The sequence below is a fragment of the Heteronotia binoei genome, chromosome 2, assembly GCF_032191835.1.
Source record: "Heteronotia binoei isolate CCM8104 ecotype False Entrance Well chromosome 2, APGP_CSIRO_Hbin_v1, whole genome shotgun sequence".
Taxonomy (NCBI): Eukaryota; Metazoa; Chordata; class Lepidosauria; order Squamata; family Gekkonidae; genus Heteronotia; species Heteronotia binoei.
The window spans coordinates 135,026,256-135,039,262 of NC_083224.1; the positions used below are offsets into that span (position 1 = coordinate 135,026,256).

A 13,007-nucleotide genomic window follows, 5' to 3' on the forward strand; every position below is an offset into this window, starting at 1 on the left:
TCCTTCCTCCTTCCTTCCTTCCTTCCTTCCCTCCCTCCCTCCTCCCTTCCTTCCCTCCCTCCCTCCTTCCTCCCTCCTTCCTTTTTCCTTCCTTCCTTCCTTCCTTCCTTCCTTCCTTCCTTCCCTCCTTCCTTCCCTCCTTCCCTCCCTCCCTCCTTCCTTCCTTCCCTCCTTCCTCCCTCCCTCCCTCCTCCCTTCCCTCCCTCCCTCCTTCCTTCCTTCCTTCCTTCCTTCCTTCCTTCCTTCCTTCCTTCCTTCCTTCCTTCCTTCCTTCCTTCCTTCCTTCCTTCCTTCCTCCCTCCCTCCCTCCCTCCCTCCCTCCCTCCTTCCTTCCTTCCTTCCTTCCTTCCTTCCTTCCTTCCTTCCTTCCTTCCTTCCTTCCTTCCTTCCTTCCTTCCTTCCTTCCTTCCTTCCGTGGCTCTCAAATATCCGATGTTCATGTCTTACGGCTCTCAAACATCTGACCTTTATTCTGTGTTGCTCTTTTGTTAAGCAACTCTGGCCACCCCTGGAGTAGACAATACTGACTTTGGTGGACCCAAGCACTGATTCAGTGTAAGGGAGCTTTGTGTTTGTGTTTTCTGGTGCAATTTTGTTCTCAAATCCTGTATTTACTTCATCAGTATATGGGATAATGCACTTTCTCAACTGTGCTGCATAATGCAGCCTATTTATTTTGTCCTGTTTGCTCTGTTGGCTCTATCTGCGCCACCTTCATCACTTTCGGGGTGTGGATCCCCCAGTGGGGTGGTCTTTCATTTGATATGTGTCCCGTGCGGGTGCCACCCTCCCGCCGGGAGATGCCGCAAAATGAGCCCCCTTGAGGCTTATGGTGGCAGGGCTCGGGGGAAGCGAGCTAGACTGCTGTTCTTTTGAGGGGTTATAGAGTGTTTCGAGCCCGTCCCTGTGGCATCGGTCCCATCGTTGTGCAGCCTGTCGGTCACTTCCGGGTTCCTGTCCTGCATCTCGACCTGTGTTATTAGTGATAGATAGATAGATAGATAGATAGATAGATAGATAGATAGATAGATAGATAGATAGATAGATAGATAGATAGATAGATAGATAGATAGATAGATGATGCATGGATGGATGGATGGGTAGACAAACAGGGCGATATTTACCTATCGTAGTCTTCGAGGAAGGCTCCAATGGTGACAAGCGAGGAAGTGGGAGAAGGGACCCGAAACTGATCAAGAATCGGGGATGGATTTATGCAGCGGAAGTTGGGATACTGATAGAAGCACACCTGTGGGTAGCTAGTCCACAGATTATAAGGACTCTCTTGAGCCCTTAGGGGATGGGAGGTACAAGGGAGGAGAAAGGTGGTCAGCTGGTGCATGACCTCACGAAAAGGGGAGGTTTTGCAGTGACCATAAGGGCTGGACTACTGCGACAGCCAATAGAAAGTTAATTGGTGACACCTAATTGGGTGCTTGCTCTTGACCAATGGACTTGCCTGGATTCTGGATACCTGAGTGAACTTTCAGGTTGAAATGGACCAGGGGGAGGCTCCAAGATGACAGTTGGAAAGAAGAATAGAGAGATTACTTCGGTGGGAGATACTTAGGACTATTAGACTTATCTAAAAGGGTGACAATAGAGAGTCAAGTCATGGCCTAGGTAACATCCAGTTTGTACAAAGGAACTTGGCTCTGGCTGAAGATGATCTTCTGTCTTCTCCTTGGCACTAGTCTTTGTCTTGAGTTCCATCAAACAAAGTAAGTGGCGGTTGGACGATTAACCACTCCTGGAGTGGGTAGGTTGCTTGCAGGCACAGGTGACATCTGCTGTGTACGTGAGCCGTCCACTTCGCTGGAATGGAGTCAAGCCTGATAGGAAGATGGCTGCGTGTGGTGTTAGCCCTCCATGGTGGATTCCATGGTCAGTGCTTCAAAACCATTTGCCTGGGTAGCTCCTGGCAGCGCAGTCTCTTCCACTCCATGGCTGAGATGGATGTCATATGGAACGACGGGAAACCATGCGTTCTCCTGGTAGGCACTCTTGTTCCAGTTCAGAGTGACTTTGAAGAGTTATGGCTGCTTGTACTGCGTAAGTCCCTTTTGCCCCTGGATAGGTTTGCCCACACTCTCTGGCCAGACGTGTGTGTCACTTCTCCAGGTGCTCTGGCAACCAAGCTGGTAATCACGATGTTCTGTAAGGGACAGATGTTCTCACAGACATAATAACCATCTTCAAGTACTTGAAGGGCTGTCGTATAGAGATGTGGCGGTATGGAGTTGTTTTTTGTTGCCCCAGAAGGTTGGATCACAACCAATGGGTTGAAATTAAGAGTTTCCAGTTAAACATTAGGAAGTACTTCCTGACAGAATGGTTCCTCAATGGAACAGGCTTCCTTGGGAGGTGGTGGGCTCTCCTTCCTTGGAGGTTTCTAAGCAGAGACTAGATGGCCATCTGACAGCAATGGTGATTTTGTGAACTTAGGCAGTTCATAAGAAGGAGGGCAGGAAGGGTTGCATCAGTCCTTAGTTTAGGGTTGCCAAGTCCAATTAAAGAAAAATCTGGGGGCTTTGGGGGCGGAGCCAGGAGACTTTGGAGGTGGAGCCAGGAGACATTGGGGGTGGAGCCAGGAACAAGGATATGACAAGCATAATTGAACTCCAAGGGAGTTCTGGCCATCACATTTAAAGGGACAGCACGCCTTTTTAAATGCCTTTCTTCCATAGGAAATAATTAAGGATAGGGGCACCACTGGACCCTCTGGTCCAATATTTTTGAAACTGGGGGGGGGTATTTTGGGGAGAGGCACTAGCTGCTATACTAAAAATCTGGTGCCTCTACCTCAAAAAATAGCCCCCCCCCCAGAGCCCCCAATACCCATGGATCAATTCCCTATTATTCTCTATGGGAATTGTTCTCCATAGGGAATAATAGAGTGCCTAGTAGACATTTCCCTCTCCCCCACATGCTTTCTAAAGGGGGGGGGGCTCCATACCAGGGAATCCCCCCTCCCTGCCCCCTCCCTCTCTCTCTCTCTCACACACACAAATACTTACCTTACTTGGTCTTCTTCCAGCAGAATTTGCTCGCTGTGAAAACAAAAGCAAGGCTGCACAGGAAAAGAAAAGGAGGGGCCGTTCCTGTTTCCTGTGTAGCCTTAAAGGGACACATTTTTTAAAAAGGTATGTTCTCTCTCCCCCCGCCCCAGATTTTTTAAGAGCGGGGGAGGAGGCTGAAAATTCGGGGGTCCCCCGCCAGGGCGGGAGGGTTGGGAAGCCTAGCTTAGTTCTTGTAGTCCTTTCTTACATGCTCAGGGAAATACTGATTACTACTTTGGGGCTAGGAAGCAATACCCCCACCCCCGGCCAGTTTAGCCAGGGATCCTGGAGGCTTTTTACCATCTTCTAGGTATGGAACAGGGGGTCACTTAGTGTGTGTTAGGGTGAGATATTTGTGAATTTTGCATTGTGCAGAGGTTTGGATTAGATAGTGGTGGCCAAACTTGGCTAACGTAAGAGTCACATAAAATAAATGTTAGATATTTGAGAGCTGCAAGACATGAACATCAGATACTTGAGAATTGCAAGGAAGGAAGGAAAGCAAATAGATGGAGAGAGAGAGGTGAAAAGAAAGCAACTTCAATTTTAAATGCATTTTCCAAGCCGTCAGCTGGCTTGGCTTGGAGAAGTGATTTAAAACAAGAAATGCCTTCTCCAAGTTGGCTGATGGGGTGGTGAGGGCTTTGAGAGCCACATAATGTTATAATATATAATGTATTTTATTGTTCTTTTGTTTTAATATTGTGTTAGTTTTAAATTGTAGGTTTTAGCTGTTATTCAATTTATGTTGTAATCTGCCCTGAGCCCTTTTATGGGAAAGGGCAGAATATAAATCCACAAAATAAATAAATAAAATATGTGTGAAAGAGCCACATGTGGCTCCTGATTTGCAGTTTGGCCACCCCAAATTTGATGACCCTGGAGGTCCCTTCCAACTCTGTGATTCTATGATTCTAACTCCCCATATTATATTCTTTAACTGTTAGGACTCTTTTTTTCCTTTAAATATGGGCACAGCTTCTTCTCCTTCAGTATAATTTCTTCTTGACCAGAAAAATATCCTCTGTTTTGTATTTTAAAATAAGTATCAAAAGCTATTGAGGTTAAAAAAAATAAGAAAGGTTTACTCTGAATGCAAAAAAGTAGTGGACATATAAGCAGTTATGTCTTTGTTATGTAATCCCTTAAAAAGACTGCCTTCTGACATAAAATAGACAAAGAAATCAAAGAAAATACATAATTACAGATTCTGCTTCTGCTGCAAGAATAACTTACATCTTCCTTTTACATATTCCGACATTTTATTGCAATGTGATAGGTACGCTGCTGCCAGCAGTTTTATGACAGTCAGTTTTCATCAACTATAAAATTGAAGATAAAAAATGGGCATATTCTTGCTTTAAAAATGTGTAGGTAAAACACTACAGTATTATGTTACCCAAAGAGTTAATCTCCTATATAATTGGAGGATTAGCTTGAAGGAGACAAAGCAAGAGGAGGTAACTGGGATTATCCACCTATGTTTATGGGGATCTTTCCCTTAAAGAACTCTCAAAATAAACCAGTCAGCTGTTCAGCTGGAAAGAGTTTTTATTGAAATAGGAATAAAAGGGCAAAACACACAGAAAACACTCAAGATAAGAGGAAATCAGGGAGGAGATGGGAGAAAGTAGTTTTGGGGAAGGCTATAGTTACCAGTCTTGAAGAGTGAGGTCAGTGGAGACAGCAGTGAAATGACCAATGTTTCATAGAAGAGAGGAGAAGGCCCATATGCAAATAGAAGTGTGATGTATGATATCAAGAACACACAGTACTTCCTGACAAGAGAGCCAGTTTGGTGTAGTGGTTAAGTGTGCAAACTTTTATCTGGGAGAACCGGGTTTGATTTCCCACTCCCTTCACTTGCAGCTGCTGGAATGGCCTTGGGTCAGCCATAGATCTTGCAAGACTTGTCCTTGAAAGGGCAGCTTCTGTGAGAGCTCTCTCAGCCCCACCCACCTCACAGGGTGTGTGTTGTGGGGGAAGAAGATAAAGGAGATTGTAAACCACTCTGAGACTCTGATTCAGAGAGAAGGGCGGGGTATAAATCTACGGTCTTCTTCGTCTTCTTCACATACACTCCTATGGAGCAGAGTGCGACAATTATAGGGAAAATGCTGATGTGTTTGCTCCCAAAACAGTAACTGGATGGGGTTTTTTGGAGGTGAACAATGATTTGAGAGTAGCTTCATGAGATTACCTGAGGCATACTAAGGTTGCTAATGGTGCTTGATGACTCTTGGAGTACTGAATGCGAACAATATAAGGTTTTGTGAGTAATGTTAAATGTTGCTTAATTAGTGTAAATTGGTAAAGGGAAAGGAGGCTGGGTGGGGTGTGGATGAGGTTAATCCAAGATGAGGACATAAGTTTTCTTGGGAGATCCATTGTCCTAAATTATGCATCTCTTTAGGGTGGGAAGCAGGTTGTTAGCTGGCCAGCCACTCTTTCCCACACTTCTAAAACTATATGTCCAGACTTGTCCCTGGCTGGCATCCATTTTGTGTCCTTTTAGGCCAGGCAGTGCAATGCAGTGTATGATGTTTGAGCTGATATGTATGTATTAGGTTTTCTGTCTATAAATTGCTTCTCAGCTAGAGGAGGGGGTCTAACTGTTATCAATTACATCTTCTAGAAGGCATGAACTAGTTGAATATTGCAAGTTCATACGCAAACATGGTAATTAATAAATTAGGTCAGTGTTAAAGAAGCCCAGAAAAGCAGAATATTTTAGATAATATTTGTTAACTAAGAGCATCTACAGTAAAAATTGTTTCCATAGATTTCAGATAATTTGATAAATTATATTTACATCAAGATTACTTCATTTTCAAAGGCCTGTTTCTCTTTGGCGACATTATTCCCAGAAAATTAAAGATAATGGAAGTGGGGACAACTGGGGGATTGGAAACAGGCAGGAACAGTGTTGCACAATGCTGTAACATAATTCCTGGCTAAAACTCCAGTGATGTAACCACAGTGCTCTAGGATTCCCTCCCATCTTCATTATGGTTGTCCAGTATGAGCCTGTGCAATGGAGTTTACTACTTATATAATCACTAATGAATGAAGCAGAAGTGTCATGGTAAGGACTGATTTCATACTATTGGGAATCAGTGTTCAGAGTGTGCATACTGTTTGCACAGGAAGACTGAGAAAGCTTGCAGACAAGTTCATTCAGATATTTCCAGAGTAGTTAGGAGCTCTTAGAGATATACCCAAGACTTTCAAAAATGAATTCTGCAGTTACACCAATCTCTTTGAAGACCTGAAGATCCTTTGCATTGATCCCAAAGATTGTTGGAGAGCTAGATTACACAAATAATCTTTGAGCTACTTGTGCTAACAGGCTGGCCCATATTTATAGCTCCTGTCCTGAAATGGCAGTGTTTGCAGCTGTGGCAATTACAAGTGTACTATTAATAAGGCACTTTAAAAAAAAAATCCAGAAATTTCTAGTTGTTTATGGAAACAATGCTACTAAGAATCTCAGGGATGTCTCCCTATTTTGATAATGTAAGAATCATGGCTCTTTCTTAATAGCAACTCACACAGCAACTTAAAGAAGTGATACAAAGATATGACCAATCAGGTATCAGAGAAAAGAAAGAGAAAAGCAAACTTGGAGCATTCCTTTTCTGAGATAGTGACTGATCTGTTTGCATCTACTGAACTCCTAGGTGAGTCCTTGGTGAGGATAGTGCCACTTCACTAAAATATGGACAAGATCTATAAGCCTTCTCAGGATTACTGAATTTTTATTGAAAACTGCTACCACAGGAGAAAATTTTATTGATTAATGGATAAAAGAAGCTCATTGGAAGTGGACGAATTGTCATGTCAAAGCTTTTCAAAAGCATTAAAATGCTACTGACTTCTCATTCTGTTCTTTTTTCACTATGATGAACAGAGGTCATAATCCATTACGTGGGATGCCTCACTGTTAGGTGTTGGAGTGTCCTTTCAGTATACATCGATTGATGGTAGTGATGCATCTGTTGCATTTGCAAAGACAGTGACCTCAGTGAAATTCAGTGCTGGAGAATCATGCTTAATGATTGTCACTATATGTACAAACCAGGGGAAACAATTGCTTGCATTAATTAATTGTTCTCTGTTTCACTTGCATATACCCAATTGTGCTGTTTCTTTATCAGCAGAAGTCCTCATGTTGATTTTGTGCGAGAACCATTTCTACTTGCTAAACAGATAGGAATGCTAACCTAGCATGTATAGCATATATGGGGAGGCCATATGATAAATTGTTAGAATAATTCAGACCATTTTTGTGTCAGCAGGACACTATTCTCATAAGCAATTTCTCCTAGAGCTGGGTTTGCCAAACTTGCTTTAATGTAAGAACCACAGAGAATAAATGTCAGATGTTTGAGAGCCATAAGATAGAAACATCAGATGTTTGAGAGCAGGAAGGAAGGAAGGAAGTAGACGAGGAAGGGAGGAGGGGTGGAAAGAAAGCAACTTTAATTACTTCAAATGCATTTTCCAAGCCACTGGCTAACTTGAATTGGAGAAGTGATTTAAAGAAACAAATGCCTTCTGCAAGCCAGCCAACAGGGCAATGGTGGGGGGGGGGGCTTCAAGAGCCACACAATATGTGTGAAAGAGCCGTATGTGGCTTCCAAGCCACAGTTTGGCTACCCCTGTCCTAGAGGGTAAGTTGTGTAGTAATTTCAGAAGCAAGATGCCATTTGTCTGGGCTAGAATCCCACTGTCATTGCACCCGCTTTAACTAACAAAGCGGGGTTTTCCTGCTACAGAGGCACAGAATTTTGATACTATCACTGAGATACATTTCTGATTTAAGTTGTATCTAAGGATGTATAACAAAATTATAGTTGGGACTCACTTCTCCATAGCCACACAGCAGCAGAAGAAAATTGCTCAAGCACTACAGGACCCACTTTGGATTGGGTCCATAGTGCCAAGTGAGGAGGGGCATCATTCTCTCCCCAACACCATTTCCCAAGCTGAAACAACCTAAGTGGGACATCCTGTTGTGTAGCTGCACATATTCTCCTGTTGGTTCTTACTCCTTCACCATTACCCTCCTGCTCTTTCCATTAACTTTCAGACACATTTAGCTGCTTCATAGAATATTCTACATTAAAAATAATAAAATGATTTCTCTGATCCTTACTTTTTAAATATACTTTGTTGGTTTGAGCACCAGATGGTAACTGCCTTGCCCTTATACTATTTAATTACTTGGTTTCTAAATATTCAGTAGATTCTCTTATCATGGATATAAATTCTTATGAGGTCTTTAGGATGATACATTTCTAAAAGAGCAACCCTAAACATGTCTCCTCAGAATCCCACTCAGATCTATTTAATGGAACTTACTCCTAGGATCTTTTTTTAAAAAAGGATTGCACTGTTCATCCCATATCAAGGATAATTTTCCAAATAATCATTACAGTGTTTAAGACACCATGTTGTGATTTTATATTTGATGCATAATGAAACTTGTTTCATTTTGTAGGTGACCATGGCCAGTATTGGAATAAATGAAAATCATTCTCGGGAATCCTGTGAAACAGTACTTTTTGCTCTCCGAATGGCAACATGGAATCAAATTTTAGATCCATGGGTATATATTCTTCTAAGAAAAGCTGTTCTTAAAAAACTCTTCAAGATTGCTAGAAGATGTTGTGGTGTGCACCTCATTAACTTTCATATGTGGGAACTCAGTTCCATTAAAAATTCTTTAAGAATTGCAGCAATTTCTGATTCACCAGTTACTTCCAAGCAAATGAATCAGCAGCCACTCAGTTCAACAGGGCAATAAAATGTATTTCAGAAAATGGTGAAAATGGGGTAATGATCATGAAGCACCCCAGTATTTGAAAGCATGTAAGTGAGCTGGTATTTTCTGGGGGGTTTTAAAACAAGAATTTGGTTTCTTTTCTCAATGTTTACCACTCTGGAGTTGTTATTACAAGATAGTCACCTTCCAAATTTGCTTTTTAAAAGGAGGCTGTTTATGTAATCCTTTCTTTCAAGTTGTGATGCCAAAGTCTCGGGACTACATTACAGAATGGGAAAGCATCTATTAAAAAATTACTGTATATGAGACAATTAAAAGTTCTGTTAAAATCAGAATATTAAAATATATAGGGTGATAGCAACAGCTTTTGAAACACTTCTGAAAATAATAGCATTTAGGTTTCTAAAAAAGAATATAAACACAAACCGGCCAAGCTAAGCCCTTTGAACTTCCATATACTTCAGTGGAAGTGATCCACATTTCTCACATTGAAATAAAACATGCTTGACTTTGGCTAATTCAAACTGATAGAACACATATATATTGGGGTGGTTGTTCAGTTATAGATATAACTCCTCAGAAGGAAGAGGTTACTACAGATTTAAAAGGTAGCAAGGAGATCATATCATGCAAATCATGTAACACCCAAACTTGTGAGGTGTGAGTAGCAAAAGTTACAAACCATAAGTTAACTATAAATGTGAGAATCCATTATTATATCTCTTAATATCTTTAGTTCTATTTCAGAGAAGCTTCAGGAGGGGATGGGGTGGTTTAAATTACACCAGTAATTCTTAGCTAGGAGTATCTAACTCTTTCCTTCATGTTGTTTCCTGGATTGAAATCTCCTTCCTGTGACCATTTGCTTCATTAGGCAATAATGATGCCTATATTTCTCTCTACTATGGCTAAGAATTGGTTTTTGGGGGGAGGAGTTAATTTCTGTGGCCAAGTGCCATGTCCCTCCATTCAAATCACATACTCTGCCCAATTTAAATCAATGTTATTAGGAAATCTGATGATTTCTCTTTTGCCTTGTGTCTATTTGGCTGCAATCACACATGCTAAGTAATGCATTTTCAGTGCAATTTCCAACTGGATTTTACTGTGTGAACTGGCAAAATTCAGTTTGAAAGTGGATTGAAACTGCATTATTTAGCATGTATGATTGCAGCCTTTGAGTCCTTAATATATAGTCCTTAACCCTGTAAGTTAGATTTAGTATTCTTTTTAAGAAATTTACTTGTGCTGGAAACAAGATGGAGGGGGGGGGACCTATAAGAGTCACTCAGTGTTCAACACACTTTATTGTGACAGAAATTCTGCTACACTACATTAATTGTGGGTCATTCATTGGCTGTTGCAGTACCATGATTTTATTTTCATTATAGTAACATGGATATAAAGTTGTGTCAATTGTTATGAAACTTTAGAAGTGCAGCAAATTACTATCTATGTATCATGTAAACAGTTCTACTTATTGTGAAGTATCATGTGCCAAATGTTAGCTTTGATCGCTCAAATTCATTGTTAATTCAATTTGTGTTTGTGTGGAGATTCATCTGTTTTTTTTTAAATCACAAACATGAAAAACAAAACATACATGGATTTTATTGAGCTCAGAATTAAGCATGTAGCAATCTTTTATAAATATGTATATTTGATAAATATATATATTTGATATTCATGTGAGAATTTCCAGGCACATGGCATCTGAATAACAAATAACAGGTTCAGTCTTTTAGTCTTTAACTCTAAAGAGGTTGCCTGAAATAGACAATTCAGCTTCTTAGTGATATTTTACATCACAAGTTTTGTTCTGATCAATGACTGTAATAATAAACTGAACTAAACTGAACATCACAATTTAAACACATGGTGGTATAGTCAAACTGAGTTTGAAGTATCTATTCTCCTCTGTTTCAGTAAGTTGAAGAAACAGAAACTGGATTGGTTGAAGAGGAACTATTTTTATTCTCTAAGCCATGGAACTCAACAAATGTATTAATATGTCAGCTTAATATGATCAGTAGCCTTAAATGTTGGAGAGCCAGTACCACATTTTTTAGGTACCAGCCACGTGAAGTTCTGAATTAATATTGCCAATCACATAGCACTTGTAATATCTCAGACATCCAAGTGCCTAGGATTTTTCCTGCCATGTATATGCTTGTTAAGCTTTTTAAATTATAATTTATTTATTAAATTAGGCTTTTATACTTCTCTCCCCACAAGCAGACGCATTAAGAACATTGGTGATGTTAAACAAAAGTGTTAATTTGTTTACAAGGAAACTCATAGCAGTAAAAAATTGTACTTGAAAGTCCCAAGCCTGGCCTTGAATTGTTTTATTTTTTGACAAGTGAAATCTATTTTTATTTTATTTTTTTACAAGTAAAATCCTACCAACTTTTGTCGCTGCTATTACTACTGCTGTTACTACAAAACCTGTCATTGTTTTTCTTACCAGCAATGCTTTGTGTATCTACAGAACACAAAAGCAATATCATCCAAAAGGTGTATAGTCTGTGTTACATAAACAGGGCAGGAACAGGGTTTTGATAAAATATCATCACAGAAAAAGCCTGCACAATATGATCCACCATGAGTGTTTCCACACAGCGATCTTTTGCTGGTTCAGCAATTTTAGTTGTGTTCCTTTTTCCCCCCTCCACATGACGTCATCCTCCATTCCTGGTAAAATGTCCACTTTATTAATCCTGGGGGAAAAATGCTTTCCAGCTTTGCATTGTTGGGATGATTGTTTTTCATGTGTCCAGATGGGGAGGTACAGTTTTTCTCTGAGTGAAAGAAATAATCTTTGCTCCCTTCTTCTGTGGGCTTTTCCACATGAATTTCCCCCCTTGGTTCTGGCCCCATACTGCTTCAGTTTACGCCCCAATTTCCAGATGTATATTGTGTGTTTAGTTTTCACTTCAGATTTTGTTGTTGTTATTCCCTGGAATTTTATGTTGGCTTTTTAAATCACTTTTACCCAATCTTTCTGGAAGCAAATTTTAAGTCAGATTTTCCTTGTGCATGTTTGTCTTGGTTATCTTTGCCCCACCCACTCCCACCTACCTGTAGCCTAATTTGCAATGGTTGGATTGTCATTGTCAAATCAATCCCTCTTCTCTCCCCCCCCCCCCCCGCCAAAGACAAGTGGTTTCAGTTTTTTTAAAAAAGCCTTAAAACATTGATATATTGATGTAATGTAATAATAGTTTAAGGAGGAGGAGGCCTGCCCTGTGAAGAAGATGATATTGGATTTATATCCTGCCTTCCACTCCGAAGAGTGTCAGAGTGGCTCACAATCTCCTTTACCTTCCTCCTCCACAACAGACACCCTGTGAGGTGGGTGGGGCTGGAGAGGGCTCTCACAGCAGATGCCCTTTCAAGGACAACCTCTGCCAGAGCTATGGCTGACCTAAGGCCATGCTAGCAGGTGCAAGTGGAGGAGTGGGGAATCAAACCCAGTTCTCCCAGATAAGAGTCCGCACACTTAATCACTACACCAAACTGGCACAAACAGTGATTACAACAATAGTATAGTAATTTATGAGTTGTGCTCAGTGTCCCTATTGCACCAATCTGAGGAACTGAGCCTCTTAGCAGCCCAGACTCAGTTGCTAAAAAGTTGCAGGAAATCTATAAAAAGCTAGATGTGATAATAACTTACATCTCAAGCAGAAGTAAGATATATTAATAATGAGTCTGGTCAGTAATCAAGAGCTTTTGAGAACCCATGAGAACCCATGAGGGCTCCAGACCTAAGCCTACAATACAAAGGGACATCTGTAACTGACAAGTAAGAGATCAAAGGAGACTGTCTCAATTTAAGAGCTTGTGTATTCTCTTACTGAGGTAGACTCATCAACTGGTTCACCAAGCAATGGGCCAGTAGACACTTGGCCTTTCTTCTAAAAACTGGACCCTTCTCTGTTGATCTCATCAAGATGGAATGAATTCCTGGACCCCTATATTTTGAACAGTTGCATCTACTATTTTGCTCCAAATGAATACCAATTTATGTGTTTGCACATTGCTCGTACTATGCTGACTTTGGTATTAGGTTTCAAAAGTAGGAATTCTCGAGTCCAGAAATTAGTACATGTGAGCCCCCAACCAACAAATTCAAATCTGCAAAATTGAAACCAAAC

At 40.8% G+C, this 13,007-nt stretch overlaps 1 protein-coding gene across 1 annotated transcript in view; it reads left to right on the forward strand.

Annotated features, from left to right (window-relative positions):
- Positions 1 to 9,132, forward strand: part of PTGFR (prostaglandin F receptor) — a 52,572-nt gene extending 43,440 nt beyond the window's left edge. Inside the window, exon 3 of the mRNA XM_060232079.1 lies at positions 8,563 to 9,132. Within this exon, the coding sequence (XP_060088062.1) occupies positions 8,563 to 8,868 (306 nt within the window). The 3' untranslated portion in view covers positions 8,869 to 9,132. The remainder of the gene's footprint in view (positions 1 to 8,562) is intronic.
- The last annotated feature ends 3,875 nt before the right edge of the window (positions 9,133 to 13,007 follow it).